The following is a 21,474-nucleotide window of genomic DNA, read 5'->3' as shown; positions in this document are numbered from 1 at the left end:
TTGGCCCATATAAACCACAGCAGGGCAAGAGGCTTTTGTAGCACATCCCCCCGCCAATACCTCAAAATGGTTTATAAAGAGTTTATTTACACTTATATTCTAGCTCAGACCACAGAAGATGCTTAATAGAAATTGCTATTATACTATTAATGCTCTCACCTTCTTTCCTGTCTTGTTAGAAACATGATTCCTGTGTCCAGACCTAACACCTTCATTCCTTGTCCTCATCCCACTCTTCCCTAGAAAGACAGGCCCCAGTTATCATCCCCCTTCTCTTTACAGCACTCAATCTCTCTGTCATCTGTGGGGTTTAACCAGGTAAAGGTTCCCAGTAACTTGAAAAGTTTTACTGGACTCTTCTGCCCCTTGGGACAATACTCTACAATTTGACTCTCATTTCTTTGCTCAATGAAGAGTCTATAAATGTTATGTCCATTTCCTCATCGGCCACACACTCTTCAGCCTCCTGAAGCTTTGAAGGTCATTAGTGAGCTCCAAATCCAATGAACTTGTCTTCGCCCTCCTTAGACGGTATCACTACCTGTCACATTCCTGATATTTGTTCTTCCATGAATCCCCTCTTTGGGGGTCCTTCTATCTCTCCTGTCAAGACTCTGGTATATTTTATTTGAAGCATATTTCACTGGTGCTATTTCTTCTGCCTTCCTCCAACTGCTAGAGATGCCCAAAGTTCAAGATTTTGCCTGGTGTTCTCTTTCAATATAGTCTTCTGTAAAGAATTCATTCACTTGCATGGCTCCACCTTACTTCCATGGAAAAGCCCCAATCTGCAAGCTCAGTTCTTGACCACACTACTGGGCTTCAGGCCGCTATGCCCAGTGGACCATTAGCCACCTCTACTTAGAGCAAAGTCTTCATATTCAACACTCAAAATCACATCATCTTCCCCTACCAAAGATATTTTCCCTTCCTCCCAAATTCTCTACACCTATCAATAGGGGCATTTCCTTTTAAATCAGACAACTGAGAAAACTGGCATGCTCTTGGATTCCAAACTCTGCCTCAGTCCTGCCAATCTAGTGAATAAGTCCCAGAAAATTTTCCTTAATAGTGAGCTTCACCCTGTTTTATCTTCTCATCCTTACTGCTAAAGCCACTGATCGGTCACTCATCCATGACATTCATGCCTTATTTAAACTTCCTAGAATGCCACTTTTGTCGTATCACTCTTTTATTTAAAACCACAACAGACTTCCACATCTCTGGGTTAGCTAATCCTGAGGAAGGGCACTTAAGGGCCTTCCCAAGCTAGTACTATTCATATCACTGTCCAGGGGGAACGGTCTGCTCTCTGCTGATAGGCTGACATGGTCTAATTCACCCCCACATCCAGGGCTGGTTCACAGCAGGATCTTGATAATGCTCAGTTAGGCCACCACATAATGTACCGTTCAAACTGCAGTACTTTTTAAAGAGAAACAAGGCATTAAAAAATAATTAAAATCACATGACTTTAAAAAGATCTTATTTGTTGGCCAACAAATTGTTACTCAACAAATTGGTTTTACTATATCAGGGGATCTATAAGATGGTTCTACTAGAAAACCATTTTCAAAAGTAGAATTATTTACTGAAAAATAAAAATTTATTAAAGAAAATTTAAATGCTGATTATCTGACCATTTAAAAATAACAAAAGGAACATTAAACAAGCTATATATTGTGACTTTGCATATTTCCATAATATATTACAGAATTAAAATTAATTTTTCTTAGTAGATATTCATATACTTTAATCAGCTCCTTAGTCATATCTAATACTATGTCATCGATATTTTTCTGATAAACTTTGTTTCAATATCTTAGTACTTTAAATTTTTCATAAAATTGTCTGCTGTCTATTTCAAAGTTGTTCTTTAGTGGTGTCAAATTTATAGTTAATACATTGAAAATTGTTAAAACTCTTCTCTGCAGGTCATAATGATTTTAGTTGAGAAAACATTCTTTCTAAATGCACTCAGGAAAAATTTAAAATAGAACCACCATATGATCCAGCAATCCCACTGCTGAGTATATAGCTGAAGGAAATTAAATCACTACCTCAAAGAGATACCTGCACCCTCATGCCCACTGCAGCATTCATTATTCACAACAGCCAAGACACGTAAACAAACTGCCAAGAGATGAATGGATAAAGAGTTGCATGTGTGTGTGTGCCCACACACAATGGAATATTACTCAGCCATAAGAAAGAAGAAAATCTTGCCTTTGCAACAACATGGATGAACTTTGAGGGCATTATGCTAAGTGAAATAAGCCAGACAGAGAAAGACAAATACCATATGTTCTCCCTTATATGTGGAATCTTCAAAAGCCAAACTCATAAAAACAGTAGAACGGTGGTTGCTAGGAGTTTTGAGGGTTGGGGGGAACAGGGGAGATGTTGGTCAAAGCGTACAAACTTTCAGTTATAAGATGAGTAAGTTCTAAAGATCTAATGTACAGCATGGTGACTATAGGTAACAATAATGTGTTATATACTTGAAGGTTGCTAAGAGAGTAAATCTTAAATGTTATCATCACACACACACACACACACACACATACACACAAAGGTAATTATGTGAGGTGACAGAGGTGTCAACTAATGCTATTGTGGTAATCATCCACAATATATACATGCATCAAATCTCATCATGTTGTATACCCTAAACTTACACACTGTTATATGTCAATTATTTCTCAATAAAGCTGGGGAAAATTTTTTAATGTGCTGAGATGACTGGTAAGCTCAGAGCAACTTCTGCTAAACAGAGGATATTCTTAATTCTAGTTTTGTTAATTTGAAGCTTATAAATATTTTTCTTAGGTATTGACTTCGGCCTCCATTTAGAGTACCTTTCTTCAACAAATATTTTTAATACGACAAAATTCATCAAGTAAGTTTTCTCTATCAATGATTCTTTTCTACAGATACATACTAAAACATTTAAAAATGAAGTAATATATTGGATTTGTTTCAAAATAATATGGGGCATGGGGGAGGGTATAGCTCAAGTGGCAGAGCATGTGCTTGGCATGCACAAGCTCCTGGGTTCAATCCCTAGTACCTCCATTAAAAAAAAAACAACAAAAACCTAATAGTAAATAAATAAACAGACCTCTCCCCCTCCAAAAAAATAAAAATTAAAAAAGAATAATAATATGGGATAGAATGGGATATACAGATGAAACAAGATCAGTCATGAGTTAGTCATGAGTTAATAACTGTTAAAGTTAGTTGGTTGATGGGCACATGGGAGGGGACTCATTATTCTGGTCTCTCTGCTATTTGTATTTTGTGTAACTGAAAATGTCATAATGAAAAAGGTTACAAAGAAAAGATTCCTCCTAGGTAGATGTTACAGATTGAATTGTATCCCCCTTAAAATTCATATGTTAAAGCCCAAAGCCCAGTGTGAGCATATTTGGAGATAGGGCATGAAGGAGATAATTATGGTTAAATGAAATCATAATAGTGGGGCTCTAGTCCAATAGGGCTGGTGTCCTTTTAAGAAGAAGGAAAAACACCAGAGGTCTCTCTACATGTGCACAGAAAAAAGGCCATGTGAAGAAACAGTGAGAAGGCAGCCCTTTAAAAGCCAGAAAGAGACTTCACCAGAAACCAGGCCTGAAGGCACCTTGATCTTGAACTTCTGCCTTCCAGAACTGTGAAAAAATAAATGTCTTCAGTGGTTTAAACCACCCAGTTTGTAGTATTTTGTTATGACAGCCCTTAGAAGACTAATATAGTAGAGATGGTCAAAAGAGAGATTATATATTTTAGAAGTAAATCCTGTACATCATCTGAACTCTCATTGTTTCCTCTTCAAGATATATTTCAATGTCCTCCTGTTCAAAAGTTTGCTTTCAATAATAATAATTTGCTAAAAGCTTTAAAAGCTGATGTTTTCTTGAACTCCATTAACTAAATACATAAAAGATTTCCAATTGATTTTGAACACAATGCAGTCAAAACACAGACTCCTTAAAAAAAAAAAAAGGTTCCTATCATTGTAGGATATGTAAATTGACAGATAAATTCTTCAAAAACTCAAAACATTTTCAAAGTCCCCTATCTGATGTGTAGCTAAAAGAGAAAGCATATACTGCCATACTAGAGGAATTTAAGTCACAAGAATTTTGTAGTTCAATTACTCAAACAGTGAATATGAAAATATTGTAAATGACAACAGCTAGTTTTTATTCCCAATGGTAGCAGCTTGTTTGGACCATTATGCCTACCACTGTAACCAGTTCCAAGTGCATTTCTGCTCCACAGGTTTTCTTAATTCAGGAAGAGCATTCATGTTTACCACGTTACCACACTCCACCGACACTTGTATCCTTATTGTCACCACTAAAGGAAATACTTTAATCTCCAATGTTTAACTTTTTAACTGAAATAACTATAGCATTTAGAACAATGCCAGGTATTTCACCTTTGATAGAATGAATTTCCAAAAATTTTATTTTGAGTCCACCAATTGGGTGAAAAAAAATTAAAACCATTATGAGAACCAAATTAATGAGTTTTCTATCTGAAGCACCTGATGTTACTGATATAAAACTGGCAAATTCAACTGTTAATGAACGACTTCTGCTAAAAGAGCTAGCATATTAACAGCTATGACCTCACTTTTCATACATGCACAAGAAAATTTGGCATCAACTAATTTTCTAAACGAGCTTCGCTCGTTTTCCTTTGCTCTAGATAAAAAGTCCAGCCTCACAGAATGACATGAAAATGCACCTCCTATAGCTGCGTAGTAAATCGTCATCTTTGGACATGCTTTCTATTAAAAAAACAACAACCAACTTTTGACATATATGCTAATATTTCTTCAGAAGACTTGGGTCTTCTGGTTTGCATGTGACCAGTGATATGACTGCAGTCCCTGGGGTGGAATGTAAATATCCACTACATATTGTGCCAGTTATACAGTCATTAACTCTCTTGACAAGTGAAAACTGACTTAATTGTCCGCTAAAACATATTTATTTGTCTGCTTTTTGGAGATGATTATGGCCAAAAGGGTTTATTATAAACTACATAAATGTTACCAAGCAGTATATAACGTAGGAATAGTGGTACATTTAGACCATCCAGTAAGTGACCAAAACCCCACAGAAAGAGAATTCAGACTATTCTCCATGCGCTTTTATTTCTGGCAGGATTGCTCTGCCTGTGCTCCCCAGACATCTAGCCTACAATTCCCCACATTTCCCACTAATCCTGCCAACTGGTAGCCAAGCAACGTCACGCACCTCACAGGCCACAACTTGGCACACACGTCTGATATATTCCAAAGGGCTTACTGAGACACTGGCTCAAACATTTCTCCTACCACCACCCAAGATGTGAAGGAGGTGGCAATCCTCGACCACTCAGAGCAAGCACAGTTGGTCTTCTCAGCAAGCATCCTGCACACTGTCCTTGAAGGGGCAATGTGAGTTAAGGTGCAACTGGACAGGGCTGGGGGAAAAGAGGCTCCTACTGGTCATCTTTCAGATCTGAGCACGTTGTACAGTAGGAGCTCCATCCACTACACACGTGCTGAGCACAACACCAGATGAGGCTATGGCCAGAGATGGAAGAACAAAGTGGTTCTCTGGGAAAACCCATTCCAACTTCTTCTAATGTAACTATTAATAACAGCACTTCATTCAAAAATTAAAAATCTGGGACAAACGCTAAAGTGGACAGGTTACCAGGATAAAAGGCATAAACTGGGATGGCCACTGATGCTTAGTGAATCCTCAAATCCTCACCTTTCTTCATGCTCTTCACCTACCTGTGAAGCTAGCTCCCCTCTCGAACATCGACCTACTTCCCACCAGTCAGTGAACAGCTGAGCTAAGCCCTGTCGCATCTCTGGCCCCGTCAGTCCACAGTGACCACGCACCTCCTCTCAACTCCTACAGCCCTTCCACCAATCCGTGTCTCTGCACAGATACACTGCCAGTAATATCGTATAACCTCACCAAGGTGAGCGGCCAGTTAACCGAGGAAGAACACTCAGGAAAATTTAAAAATTTTAAAGGGAGAAAACTGACAAAAGAAAAGGAATGCCGTATGTATGTTGAAGGAGGGGTGGAAAATGATAGGAAGTGGCATTTTCCTTTTTTAGGGCTGCACATACTAGCTTGATAGCTGAGTGATTTCTTTGTTCTTACTTTTTGCAAAAAAGTAGGGGGCAATGAGAATAACAACTACCTAAGGGCCTATGGTTTAATTTTGGCTTTAAGTCTATGAAATCCTGCTTGGGAGGCTTGGTGACCACTTCCTCTCACTTTCTTCAGCTTCCAACAGTCCACAAACCCCAGAAGTCTAAGGCTGAATTTTAGTAGTTTCAGAAGTTACTCGGGAAAATGGTATAGGTAGGTGTAAGCGAATGACAGCTGGCAAGCTCAAGAGCACGAATGCAAATGGTACACACGTCTTCCGGTTCTCTAAGAATGCGCCATAGACGGTGCATTTCGTTTTGTAGACCATCCCTGATAGAAAACCAAACTCTCCTATTTACCAATTTTATTTCAGGAAGCCATTACAATGCACAAAAGCCATTCAAGTATCACTCTCATTTTGCCTGAATGTTGTTATTAAACCCAACTGCTTGGATACGTCTGAAAAGGGGAGACAGAATTTTTTTGGTGGGGGGAGGTTGGTTGGTTGGTTATTTAGTAAATTAGTTATCGGAGGTACTGGGGATTGAACACAGGGCCTCATGCATGCTAAGCATGCACTCTACCACTGAACTATATACCCTCCCCACCAAACCTTTAAAATTCTATGTTTCTGTTTTCCTTTCATTTGAGGACTTAGAGGAGACAATAGCATGTCAGAGCTCTCCTTCTTTGGGGACAGTTCAAACGTGGATCGCAAGTTATAAGTCTACGGTGCGCACATTTGCATCTCCTAGTAATTTTGTACAACTGCGGCATCATGTGCCTGCACATTCTGGCCTGGCTTACAGCCTGCCTGAATTGGATCCACATGACAAACCGCAAAATATCCTCACATAACATCTGTTTCTACTGTGATGCTGCTTTGAGCAATTGTCATTTCTTTGTCTTGCTAAGTAATTAATTCAAAATTATACGAGACCCCCAAGCCCTGTTAAGCCCTCTCTTACAAATTCCCTCACATCCATCTCTTCTTTCCTACTGCTCCACCCACACTGACAACTGTCCCACTAGACCATTGCTACAGTCTCCTAAGACTGTCTACATCTAGTATCTCCCATGGCCACAGTGTTGCCAAAACAATGTTCCTAATTCACCTCCATGCATACCACATTCCTTCCCTGAAACAAAGCCAAACACATATCAACCCTTCAATGGCTCCCAGTCTGCCAAATAAAAAACCCAAAGAGTTCAGCCTCACACTTGAGACCTTCCATAATCTGGCTGCAGTCTAGCTTTCCCATTGGGACTGGTCTATTCTCTTCCACTCTGAAAAACCAGCCTGTTCACTAGCACTGTTTCCCCAGTGCACACGCGCACACATGCCCCTTCCCTTTCTATTCCCAGGGCTGGGCTCATACTGTTCACCTGCCTGGAATGCCCTCACCACTCCCCTTGCCTTGGCTGATTTAGGTACTATGTATGCTTCAAAGCCAAATTCACCATCCTCTCTTCATTGTCTACCAAAGGCAAAAATGGTCTCCTTGGCCTCTGTAAAACGAGTGAGTTACAAATCACTCGCTGGGTATTTCTTTGATGCCTCACACTGTTGGCAGTGTGGTCTCTGCCCGTTTCACTAGACTGTAGCAGTGGGTACAAGCCAGGCCACCCGGCGACCTGCTGCTATTGCTTCCTCCTCTGGTTTAGCGCGATGTGCACAGCAGACAATTAACACATACTTGACTGAATAACTGGTTGAAGATATGCGTTCACTCATTCAACAATTATTTATTAAAGACCCAATTGTGCTAGGGACTGTTACAGGCACTAGAAAAATGTAGATGAACCACACAGATAAAAACTTCTGCCTTCTCCTCCTAGTGGAGGAGAGACAGATTTTTTCAAAGTTAGCTATATATAATAATAGAAGGCGTAAGTGCTATGGAGGAAAACAAACAAGGAGTGTGAGGTAGGGGTGGAAAGTGATCATTAAATAGAATGAACACGAAGGCCTCTGAGACAGCGACATTTGGGCACAGACACGAATGAGGTAATGGAGCGAGTCAGGCAGGTATTTGGAAGAAGGACATTCCAGGCAGAGGAACAGCAAGTACTAAAACCCTGAGGCAGAAACGTGCCAGGATGGTCAGGGAAGAACAAGGAGGCTCATGTGGGGTGAGTGAGGGGGAAGGTGGGAGGAGGATGGTAAAGAAGCACAGGAGCTGGGCTTGAGGGAGCCCTGGGAGCCAGGAAGGGGTGCTGGCAGTGAGCCAGAGTGACACACCTGACTGGCATTCGAAACGATCAATCTAGATGTTCACTGAGACCAGGCAGATGGTAAGAAGGATAGAGGCAGGAAGACCAGTAAGGAGGTAATATACGAACTAGGTGAGAGATGATGGGGGTGTGACCAGAATGGTGGCAGATGGTAAGCAGCTGTCTGCTTCTGGATATATTTTGAAGGCAGATGTAGGGTTTGCTGACGGATTCAATGTGGGGTATGAGGCAAAGAGGAATCAAGGATGACTCCAAGGCCAGATGGGCCGCCACTTACAGGGATGAGGATGACCTTGGGGGCAAAAGCTCTTAGGAGGGGGAGAACAGTGTGTCAGATACTAGAACGTTAAGTTTGAATAACAAATGGGGAAAGTGAGGAAGCAGTGAGCTGCAGTAGTCTAGAGTTCAGGGGAGCAGACAGGACTGAAAATAAACTCTTGGGAGTTGTCAGCATGTAGACAGTACTTGAAGCTAGGGGACTAGATGAAATCAAGGGAGTAAGTGTAGACAGAGTTAAAGGCCAAGGAATAACCCCTGGGAACCAGCAAAAAGACTGAGAAGGAGTAGCCAGTGAGGCACAAGGAAAACGTTAAGGCTGGACATTAAGAAGAGACTGTGTTCTGGAGAAAACTACTCACATCTGTGAGACAGCCGGCTCTGGTTTAACTTAGACCACGGAGGCTGACCAAGGGAATTTATTTTCCCCACTCCTTAGGGCTGCGGTGGTTGGGTGAACTTTAAGCAGAGGCTACTAAGATAAGCAAGGATATGATACAGCTTTCCATAAAAGTATAATTTTCATAGTACAAAACTGAGTTCTATTTTCTACCAAAAAAGTCTAGTGATAATAAAGTTAGTACAGGGCTTCTCAGCCTTGGCACTATCGACACTTCAGCCCAGATAATTCTTTACGGTGCAGGGCTGTGCTGTGCATCATGAGATGTTTAGCAGCATTCCTGGCCTCCATCCACTAGATGTCAGTAGTACACCCCTTCACCTCCCCACCATTGCCAAACGACACAGGGACAAAATCGTCCCCAGTTGAGGACCCATGAGTTAGAGCAAGCTGTCAACAAAAACCAACTCTAAGTCTATGTTAAGCATCCTTGCTGCCAAATGCAACTGTTAGCGTCTGCTGATTTTCCGTACTCCCACCTGTCCTCCTCTCTTCTCCAGGCATCTCACCGGCCAGCTGATTTGGAAGGTTCTCATCGTATTTACTACACAGAGTGAGGAAATTAAGCAACTAGCTCCATCTATCATAAAAAAAAGTACTTCTGATTTTATTTCAATGTAAAAATATGCCCCAAGACTACCCAGTTCAAAAACGACCATTTCTGTACACCCTTGTTCACCACAGCACTTCTCACTTCTCACCCAGTGTCCAGCCACAAATGGATAAACACACTGGTATATGCACACATTGGAATATTATTCAGCCTTAAAAGAAAGAAAATTCTGACATATGATACAACATGGATGAACCTGAGGACGTTACACGAAGTGAAATATGTCAGTCACAAAAGGACAAGTAGTGGATGATTCCACCCATAGGAGGTACTTAGAGTAGCCAAATTCAGAGGCAGAAAGCAGAGTGGTTGTCGGGGACTAGACTTGGGGGTGGAGAACAGGGAGCTGTTGTTTAATGGGCACAGGGTTTCAGTTTTGCAGGATGCAAAAAGCTGTTGAGATGGGGGTGGCAATGGCTACACAACAAAGTGAAGGTACTTAACACTACTGAACTACACAGTGAGAAATGGCTAGGATGAAAAATTTTATGTTAAGCAATTTTCACCACATTAAAAAAACAGAGTGCAGGTTCTGGAGTCAGACTGTCTGGGTTCAAATACCCGCAAAGTGCTCAATGAGGTACCTGGCTCATAGTAAGTGCTCAGTAAACATTAGTAGCTGATTATAAATCAGTATTATACATAGAGTTACACCAAGTCAGGGTGTATGTTTGCCAGGAGCATGGTTGACAGTTATGTGTGACTTTGGTGATTAGGAAAGCAGTTATAGAGAAAGTTTGGTTTAAAAAAATGACCATTTCTGGGAATAAAATCATTTTACTAACTGCATATCATTAAATACAAAGTAAGCTGATCTCTTTCCCCTCAAAATTAGGTCCACTCCTGTGGATTTAGCTTGTTAGTTACTTATTTTAAAGATGCAGTTTCCTTTTGTATTATCTTTTCAAACCTTTAAAAATTTTTTAAATATTTAAAAATATTTGTGCATATGTAAATACAGACTTTTCTTCCTTAAAATGATCAACTACCATTCTATATATTACCCTATTTATATAGAAGTTTTTCTTTCAGTATTGACTTCAGCAATTACTTGCAGAGCCCCATACTGTCTGTAATTTTGACTCTCATTCATTTCCTTCCTAGCACATCTACTCAAACTGGGACCTAATTTTAATAGCTGTATTTGCGTTAAGGACAGTTAATTGAAATAACAAAATGAAATAGAAAAATGACTAACAGAAGCACAAAAGAAAGCGACTAAGAGAAAACCAGCCTGTCTACTCTCAGTGACAAGCAAGAAATGTATCAGAGACTAGGGTCTCAGCTCGGAGACGAGCTCACCAGTCATGAGGACAGAAAATGGGTATGCATTCAGTAAGAATCGAAATCCCAGAAAAACAGAAGTGCTGAGAGCAGATGGGGCTTTGCGAATTGTCCAACCTGCATAGGATTGATCTTCACTGAGCGTTCGAAGCACTCCACGCACTCTTTAAACTCCTTGCTTCGCAGATGGAGGAGGCCTTTGGAGCGCTGGGCGCGGGCACTGCGGTGCCGAGACAACTCCCAGGCCCGGTCATAGTAAGAGTGGTCTCGAAGGACGTCTCCCAGCAGGCAGTACAGACTTGGCGTTTCTTTTTTCTCCAGCTCTTTCCAAAGGATTTCTTCTGCCTAAAAACAACAACAGAAATAACTAAACTGCTGAATAGTAACAAATGGCTACTCTGTAGCACACAGATGTCTTCTATCCCACACGATCCAAAATTTTATTTTCAAAGTTTGAGATGCCCTCCTCCTTTCATGCATCGAGGACACAGGTTGAAAAAGAGAGGAACAACAGAGGATAAATACGGTACAGGTAACAGAGGAACAAGAAGTAAGAGGTGAATGCGCTTTGCTGGCCTCTGGAATCTTCAAGGAGAGGCACTGAGGAGAAGCTGACTGCATGATATCTGGCGGACTCCACTCCCTGTTTCCCTGAGTCCCACTCCAGTTGTCACAACTGGGACCATTTGTAAGAGCAAACATCTAATTCATCTCCACCCAGTGGGAATGAAAAGTATGTCTTCCCTTTCTAAAAATGGGATGCTTGGGGAGTCTATGATTGCTGAAAAATTTATAAAAGAAGGAAGAGGATACAATTTACTAGATATTGCTAAACCCCCACCTCTTATCTGAACTACATTTCACCTCACAGATAAAACCTGCCAACATGAGACCTATCTGCCTCCAGACAGTCCATTCACTTTGGAAGTTAAGCCCATCCTCAACACACGGCTTGGGTATTCTTCTCATGTATCTACAATTCGGATTCACCTTGTCACCCAAGCTAATTCTGTACTTGTCACAAGTACTACCCCACTTCTCCCGACCCATGTCCACTCCCCCCAACCCGCACTTCTGATCAACTTCAACAGAGAACAAGCAGCATGGTGTTCCTTACACACATACATCGTCACATAACAGCAGCAGGGTCACCAAAGATGCCAAGAAAGTCACGGCCACAGTTGATGTCGACATCCAGGAAGCCATCCTTCGATAGCTAAGATGTTTAGACCTAGACTCCGTAACTTATGTAGCTCACAATCTTAAAGTCTGTATATTTGATTTTCTTTAGACTTGACATATAATTATAATTTTTGAGAAATCTTTTAAATTTCTTTTAAATCTTTTAAAGGCTGTGCTTCTAAAAAGTGTCTTCAGATGCTGGCTCATTTGCATTTCTGATATGGTATGTGTTACGTAGGTCTTTTAGGCCTAGTCTGAAAATGAAACCAGGATTTATAAAAAGGATTCTAAGGGAAAACAGTTCCAAGTCCTAAATAGCCAAAATAAACATGAATTTTTCAAATATAACCTATGTAATTCCTTTATTCACAGAAAATACAATAGCCATTAATGTATCTCATATAATTCTGTATTCAATATATTATTTTTCAATAAAGATATTTCAATATATTTTATACTAAATGTATTTATTTTTACATATATATGTATATATATTCAATCAAATTGTGTGTAACAGACTGTAGCCACAGGAGGATTTTTAATGAAATGACCTTACAGTTTAGTTGAAGACATTCTCTTGTCAGCACAGCACTGAAACTTGGTACCCACCTTCTCCCATTTCTGCTTTAAACTGCTAAAGTGGATTCTGTGGTCTGCAATTAAATAATGACCATTATAGTAACTGGGCACAGAAGTGACTGCAGGCAGTACACTCCTGCAAAAAAATGAAAATTTGTGATTGGTTATCTCATCTGGTTGGATCTGAAGACAATGAGGATACAATGATCACAAGAGGGTTTAACACCAATTGTCCACGGTATCCAGTGATAAAAGAAGCTCTTAAATGACCACCTGCAGTACCTTGGAATGAAGCACCTATCTAATGTAAGGCTTTTGTGCTCTGAGTGACAGGACACTGTGAGAGAACACAAGACTGTGAGGTAGGTCAGCTGCTTTTAGTTCACTAGGCAGCACACGTACGTACACACACCTACACCCACACACACCCACAAGACACTTAGTGCTTTAAATCCTCGAGGTGAGAGAACTAGTGAATTTCTGTAAGTGTCTAAAACATTTTCTTTTTCCTTGTAGCTGCGAAGCTGGTGCAGCCAAAAATCAGATACAGAGACAGCCCTTGCAGGACTGCTGAATTACGATATAGGATAAATTCAGTTTTACTAGTTCTGTGTGAAAGTTAGGGCATTTGATTGTGTTAATCAAACATGCTTTAGTCATTCATTTTATTTCCTCTATTGCCTTTCAGCTGTATACTGTTTTAGTAAATTTTCATGATTGCTCTAGGGCTGTGCATCTTCAATTTCTCTAAGTTCATTCAGAGTTAACATTGCTATCACCTCACCCTTCTCACGTTGTAAGTGGCCTTCCCAAATATCTGTTCCACAGAAACAAAGAGCGATAAACAAATTATTGCTGTTGTTTTAAGCCATCAAATTTTGATGTGGTTTGTTACATACCAGTAACAACCACAATGGTTGTTTAAAGCAAGAGGATTGCTATAGTACCAGTTACTTCACCATGGCCCAGAGAAGAGGGCATTGATTATAAAAGAGCAAAACCCAAGAATTTAACACTTGGATGATTCAGACTACAGAAAGTCCCAAAACTTTACTGAGTTTCCTATGTCAGTAGAGACTAGTGCCACCTTGCTTAAGGACACAGTGAAGACTGCATCTCAGGGAGTTACCTTGCAAGAAAATTCCAATTCTCATACTTGACCCTTCCACCCTTCACTGCCTCTAGTGATATAAATAGATTTTACACACATAAAGAACTGCAAGATATTGTTGCTTTCTAGAGACCTTGGGACCATGTGTTAAAATAGATTCTAAGGCCATAGACAAAGAGGATCATAATTTTAAATCAGCTGAATTTAGATACTTATCAGAAAATTTTGATTCACAGTACTAACTCAAGCAGCTGGGGATGGTTTTAAACTATCCGCTCAACTGTTTGACTAAAACCTGGACTCAAACATGGCCAAAACTAAAGCTGAGATGCTAGAAATTTCTTGGTGTTAACGTGGAAGAAAGAATGCAACAACTTGGAAGAAAAGTCTCTTGTTAGTTTATCATTTGCAACCTATCTGTGAATACAGAGGTGGGTGATACATATCCAGCAAAAGCAGAGCCCTCAGGGAGTGCTACTTCGGAAGGGCCAAGTGAAAGCCTCTGAAGCTATTTATCCTCATTAAAAGAGAAAACCCTAAGCAACACTGCTTATCTGTGTAAACCACAGACATGTGTGCCACTGTCAAAAAGTTGAGAGATACCGCAAAGTGTGTGTTTGTGTTTGTTTGCGTGTTTGTGTGTGTGTGCATGGGCAGTTTAACCTACCCATTTAAATAGAGCAGGACACAGACGGGGCCTGGAAAATGTCATAGATTATGTAAACTCAATGTAATGGTGCTCCAATTACAGCTACTGTTCCAGACACGATCTCTTTACTGGACTAAATCATCACAGCCCCAGACCTCTGCTATGCAGGTACTGATGCAGCAAGTATGTTTTTCCGTACCCAGTCACCAGACATCAGATGCAGTGGGCTTTCACAAGCACAGAGAGAAGTTCACTTTCCCTATCTTGCCTCAGAAGTACATGGACTTTATGGTATAATTTAGTCTGCAAGGACCTTGATTATCTCACCATCCCATTAGACTGCACCAGTCTTGATGGCATCATGATAATAAAACTCAAGAAACTAAAACAAAAAATCGTGTGCCGATGTCAATCAGAAACCAACTGGAGATGATATACTCTTGACACTGTAACTTGTTATTAGAAAAATGTTCAATTTACAAAAATTCATTTGCCATAGTACCTCTAAGGAACTCATTTAATAAATAAAACAAGATATGCAAAATAAATGCTTATATATTTCTAATTATTTTTGTCCTTCTATGTCCTAAGAATGCTTCGATATCAAACCATTTTTTGAAGAAACTGTAAGTTTCCCCCAAATCAGAAACTCTTCTTACCTATGTAACACGACCTATGAAATACTCTGGACTTAACAGTAGTTTGACACTTCCCAAATAAGTAAACCCTCAAGTAAAAGGGCTAAACCACTGCACAGTCGTATTATGGATTATGCCACACTAACTTGCTTAAGCTGGGAACCATGTTTCCTAAAATCCCTTTCCCTTCTGATTTCATGTTAGAGTTGGTCAGAAGGGAAACTCGCTAAGGATTTGAAAGGCAGAAGTAAAGCAACAAACATTCTTTACTCTTGGAAGGCTATCACGGTTGAACATGGCATCAAACGGATGCAGAGATGTCCTTGCTCTATGCACCCGGCTCGCCTTTCCACTTGCTGGCCCTGCCAACCAATAGCAACCCCAGGCTCACCATCAGACACTTGACTGTGGACCCACAGAGCTGGCAGCTACATAGATACAAGAGCTTTCCACAGACCTCTCCTCAAGTTCCTTCTTTATCCTCCCATTTCAAAGGCTGGAAGTACTTGGCTCCTCAGATTCCTTTAAGTAAGTTCTGACTTATCCACTTGAGCCAAAGCTTCAAGTGGATCGGTACATGATTCTTTCCCTGATCTCCTTACTCCCTCTTCCACATCTTCATTCCCTAACTCTACCCACATCTGTATAAGATTGAATGCCTTTGGCAAACCTCTTATTCCCCAAAATATTCAAAGTGGCTCTGCTTTCATAAACAAAACCTGCATGATGCAATTTTTTCATTTTTGCCTTTTAATCTCCTTGTGTGTCCTATCATCTGATAGTGATTTACAGATTAATTTTTATCCAGCACATTGTTAAGTGCATTATCTCATTTAATCTCTATAATAATTCTGAGAGGTAGATACTAATATGCTCATTTTAAGACAAATAAATACAAATTTAGATTCCTTGATCAACTGGTCAGCCCAAAACCAAAAGACACTAAGTTGAAAAACAGGACCCTGATTTCAGGTTCAATACTTTTCCTATTTCTATAGAGGGACATTAGCCAACAGGGTGGTATAAGGACCTTTAAAATTCCCTGCACCATAAAAGCAACAAGAAAACTTGCAACAAGCGTTAGAATAAACTTTTTCAGAACTCTGGAAATTAATCAAAGGTTTGAAATAATATAGGGAGTGTTTATTCAAGAAAATGATAAAATCTTGGTTAAAAAAACAGCAAGCTTTGTGTCATTTTAACATATACCATTCCTATTCCCTCTTTTCAACACTGCAGCAGCCTTGAAAACCAACAGCATGTTATCATGGTGAAAATTAGCAGTCAAGCAGGCACCAGAGGGAAAATATGTTTGGAGCTCCTCCTCTGTTCCCAGAAAATGGTCTGGTGGGTCCCTGGAAGAGCCCACTTGTAAAGCTGTCTTTATTTAACCCAACTCTGAACTTGTCCAGTGAAAAGCCTTTGTCAAAAACAATTAGAGATAATTGATTAATTTTGCAGCTGCCTGAGGTGGTAAATAACACCTGGGGCAAACAATAGGCTAATCAAAACGCTTCAAAACAAAATAAGGGAATGAGATATATAACTAAGGGCTTTGAAAAACTCCAACATATTGGTGGGAATCTAGAAGTCCATGCGTGTGTAGGGCTGTGCACATGTTCAGGAAAGACTTGAGAAGGCCCTATACTCTCACCTCAGGCTGACCTTGAGGCTTTGCCCAAGTAGTTAGTGAATGTTAAGAGTTGTCAACTGCCTGGCTGAGTGTTGAAAGCATGTCCCAACATACACACACCCAGAGCCTACCAACAAAGACTAGGAAACTTGCTGATTTAGGCATTAAGGAATTTTCTGTCCAATCATTAGCTGACCATTAAGTTAACCAACCTGAGACTGCACAAAGAAACAAGAAAGTATGGCTCTTACATGATTTTAAAAAAAGCAATGAATAGAAACCGTCCCTGAGGATGCCCAGGTGATGGATTTTACAGACACTTAAAATCTGCTATTTTAAATAATCCCTAGCACAAGGACTAAGAAAGTAACTCAAAAAAAAAAAAAAAAAAAAAAAGTAAAAGAAATGCCAAGGGAGTTAACATGGTACATTAGAAAATACCCATTTAGCCAAAAAGAAGGCAGTAATGGGGAAATAAAAAAAACATAAGACATACAGAAAACAAATAACAAAATGGCCAATATACATCCTACATTAAATACTTTAATCAAAGGCAGAGATTGGCAGAAAAGTTTTTTTTTAATGATTCAACTAAATGCTGTCTATAAGAGACATACTTGAGATTCAGATACAAAAATAGGATGAACATTTTTTTAAAAAACGAAGAAGACACATCATGTAACAATAACCAAAAGAGAGCTAGAGTGGCTATACAAATGTCAGAGAAAATACACCTTAAGACAAAATTGTTAATAGAACAAAGGAAGGCATATTTTAATGATAAACATTCACTTCATCAAGAAGATATAATAGTTATTAGTGTTTATTCACCTAACAACAGAGCCCCAAATTACATGAAGCAAAAACTGACAGATCTGAAGGAAGAAATACACAATTCAACAGTAATACTTGGAGACGTCAATATCCAACTTTCAATACTGAAAAGAACAACTACACGGAAGACAGACATAGAAGACTTGTGCAATACTATAAACCAACTAGACCCAACAGACATTTAAAGAACATTCTGTCCAGCAACAGTGGAATGAATACACATTCTTCACAAGTGCACACAGAACATTCTCCAGGATATACTATATGTTAGGCCATAAAACCTCAATAAATTTCAAAGTGTTAAAATCACACAAAATATATTCTCCAACTACAATGGGACAAAATTAGAAATCACTAACAGAAAGAAATTTGGGGAATTCACAAATATATGGAAATTAAACAACACACTGCTAAATAATCAATACATCAAAAAAGAAATCACAGGAAAATTAAAAATACTTTGAGATAAATGAAAACAAATATATAATAGGCCAAAACTTATGGGATGCAGTGAAAGCAGTGCTTAAGGGGAAATTTATCATTATAAATGCCTATATGGAAAAAGAAAAAAAGATCTCAAATTAATCATCTGATCTTCCACTATAAGAAACTAGAAAAAGAAGAGTAAACTAAATTCAAAGCAGCAGAAAGAACAAAATAATAAAAGTTAGGGTGTAAACAAATAAAATAGGGAATAGAAAAACAAAAGAGAAAATAAACAACCCAAAAGTTGGTTAGATTTAAATTACTAGAATCAGAACTGAAAGAAGAGAAATTACTACCAAACTTATAGAAATAAAAAAGTTTATAAGGGGAACACTACTCCACAAGTACCCTACACTAAAAATAGCACCCAAGACTCAAAAAATCAAATCACATCCCTAAAGCACCTACATGATCAAAAACCAGTCTACAAATATTTATTCTACTTCTAACTGTACTATATTATAGGCCATGAAGGCTCACCAGAGTCCAGACATATGACACAAACATTGTGTTTACAACCTTTGCAAATAAGACAAAATATACAAATAAAAGATTAAACCTTTAATGAAAAAGAATATGAAAATGAATATATGTATGTATATGCATGACTGGGACATTGTGCTGTACACCAGAAACTGATACATTATAACTGACTGTATTTTAATAAAAAAAGAAAGATTAAATAGTAAGCAGGAAGACCTCCATCACCTTAGGAAATGCTAAGGTACTGATGATTTCAAATACTTTCTCTATCAACTCATACCTACCTGAACTCCTGTGAGAATGAGGAACATAGAGAGTGGATGGGATGCAACTTACTACTAGACAGTATCAATTCTGGGTATTTTATCCACTGGAAGATGGGTTTGGAGGGGCAGAGCAGGGCAGCCTCGTAAAGAAGGTGAGAAACACTAGCGCAGTGACCCTGCTTAGTATAAACTGGCCTCTTCTTTCCGCAAATTCCTATCCCACATTTTTCTTTAGATAAGTCAACTCTTTCTCCTTGAGAGCTTACACCTCTTTGTCCTGCCAACAGACTTATCTTTCCCAAGGGCAGTGTTTGCAGGCAATATATTTCCTTTCTTCAATTAGTCACACTGCATTCCTCAGTCTTCTTCATTCTCTCCAAAATGTTCTGTTTTCTCTTCCCTCCTTCAGTTACCCATTCAATTGATATAATTTATTACCAAATAAAGAACTACAAACAATGTGCCCAGCGAACATAAATAAAGCACAAAGGCTTCTAATATAATTTTGCAATATCAAAATGTGGGTGGCCAGAAATCTTCACAGAAAGCAAGAAGCTTTGGTATTTCTGGCTATGGGTTGCTACTTCCCTACTGGAAAACACAGATGTACATTCTTATATGATACAAGAAATTTGTCATCTTAACATCTATTAAGTAGGATAAAAATACATTCCCAAACATGCAAAAGCATACTTAAATGGATAAATGGCTGCAATGGACCTGAGGTGCATTGTGAACCCCTGCAATCCCTGAAGACCATTTCCCTACCCAAGCACATAGACATATCTCATGTACCTATTTTATTTTGCAGTTCTGCACAACTAATTATTGTTCTTAATACAACTCTACAACAATGACAATGCATAGCAAATTTCAGTATAAAATTAAGTCTGCCAAGACTTATAAAAAACCTTATGAATTACGGCTGGACTCCTTACTTTACCAGGAAAGCCTGCACTGCTTGGAGCAAAGGTCACACACTCAAATACCCAGAGATTTGTGCCAATTATTGAGAATGAATGAAGCAGGCTGGTGAGGGAGCATACAAAGGAAGGAGCCACTCCTCAATTCCAGCCAGTCAGTACAATAATGTGGGAATTTGGCCCAGTGTTTATACAACGTTTGATTCTTTAAGAGAAGCCAAGAAATCCAGATTTTTAGATGAATTTGCCTGAAAATGCTTACTCTAATTTTTTTCAAAACACTGTGTAAGCCAAATAAAATACCTCTTGCAACTTCAGAATGAGAACATTAAACTCCCCCCCTATAGTGGACATCAACTGCTCTTTTTCCTGCTCAGCATCCATTCTCTGATCTTCTGATAACAGAACGCTTCTTCCCTGAGGGGAAACCATTCCCTGTGGTACAGGTAGGACTTGTCAGAGGTGAAGGCACATGCCTCAGGCTGTTCAGTCTTTGTGGAACCTTTCTGTTAGAGCCATGGAACTCATGGTACTTTTCCACCAGGATTACTAAACTTGAGCTTCCTGTGGCCATCCTGTCTGGCTCTTGGAGAGAGTGACAAAGTCAGATGACCTCATCTCAGCCCTGGATATGGCTGTAATGACAGGTCTACTAGAATTTTCAGTTGCATGAACCAATAAATTCCATTTTTTGACTAAGCTATACATGTTGGTTCTCTTACAACTGGAAGAGTCCTAATACATCCCTAGAAAATTGTGTTGCGTGATTCGTTCTCTAGACTCCAACCGTAAGAAGATCTGTGCAGATGTAGGTGCCTTTAGTCAGAAAGTCAAATGGTAGTTCTACTACTTACTAAATGCATGACCATGAGTAAGTTAACTAGAATTTCGAGAGTCTGCTCTTCACTTGTACATTACCTGGGAGAATTAGATGTGAAACGTACCTAGCATTTTGTCAGGCACACAGTAAGCCCTAAACTAATGTTTGTGTTCTTTCTCAACTCCCTCCACTGGAAAACCAGATTAGAAAGTAAGATGCTTGAGGTTTCACTACTGGGAAGAAGGAAGGGAACTTGAAACAGCTTCTAGAAACACTAAATTTTTCTATAAGTAATCACGTTAGTCAACTGTGTACAGTTTCTTCAAAGACAGAAGAACTGCTGTTGCCAACTGTTAAGCAGGCAATTATGTAACTGACGCCAACAGGACTGGAGGAAGTGAGGTCAAAGGGAAAAACTACTGATACCACAAGGTTAAAAGTTAAATTTTTCCACATAAGGCTAATTTCAACCAAATGTCAGTTTTTTAGGAAAATGTGTAGAGTCATTAGGAGGAGGCCCTAGAGATCTCAGAGAAAGAGTCTATACAAAATACAAACTGAGTGGACCATTGCTTTATAGAAGGATAGCAGAGACAGAAATATTTAGCTGTAAACATAATGGCCAAACAGAATTTGGAATCTGTACATACTTGCATGTTAGCATCTGTCATACTATACTAAAACATCCTGCTCAGGCACATGCACTGTCAGACTATAAGCTCCTTGGAGGTAACTTTTTTCTTATACTCCTCCTTGGAATACAATTACCCAGTACAAGGTAGATACTATAAATGTTGGATGAATTCAAATGAAACTAACAGTGAAGTCACAAAGGGCTACTGGTGTTTTCTAAGGGTCTTCAGAGTCAAAATAGAGACATAAAAGATTCTTCTCT

The 21,474-nt window shown here is 39.3% G+C and overlaps 1 protein-coding gene across 3 annotated transcripts in view; it reads right to left on the bottom strand.

Moving 5' to 3' along the window:
• The window catches only part of TTC27 (tetratricopeptide repeat domain 27), a 144,014-nt gene that overhangs the window by 42,198 nt on the left and 80,342 nt on the right, over positions 1 to 21,474 (bottom strand). For all 3 annotated transcript variants that reach the window (XM_010967622.3, XM_010967623.3, XM_045504787.2), the window contains exon 13: positions 11,093 to 11,320. In XM_010967622.3, the coding sequence (XP_010965924.2) occupies positions 11,093 to 11,320 (228 nt within the window). The remainder of the gene's footprint in view (positions 1 to 11,092; positions 11,321 to 21,474) is intronic.

This window comes from Camelus bactrianus, chromosome 15 (assembly GCF_048773025.1).
Source record: "Camelus bactrianus isolate YW-2024 breed Bactrian camel chromosome 15, ASM4877302v1, whole genome shotgun sequence".
NCBI lineage: Eukaryota > Metazoa > Chordata > Mammalia > Artiodactyla > Camelidae > Camelus > Camelus bactrianus.
Note: the sequence above shows the minus strand (reverse complement) of the source record. Positions and strands in the feature narration are given on the sequence as shown.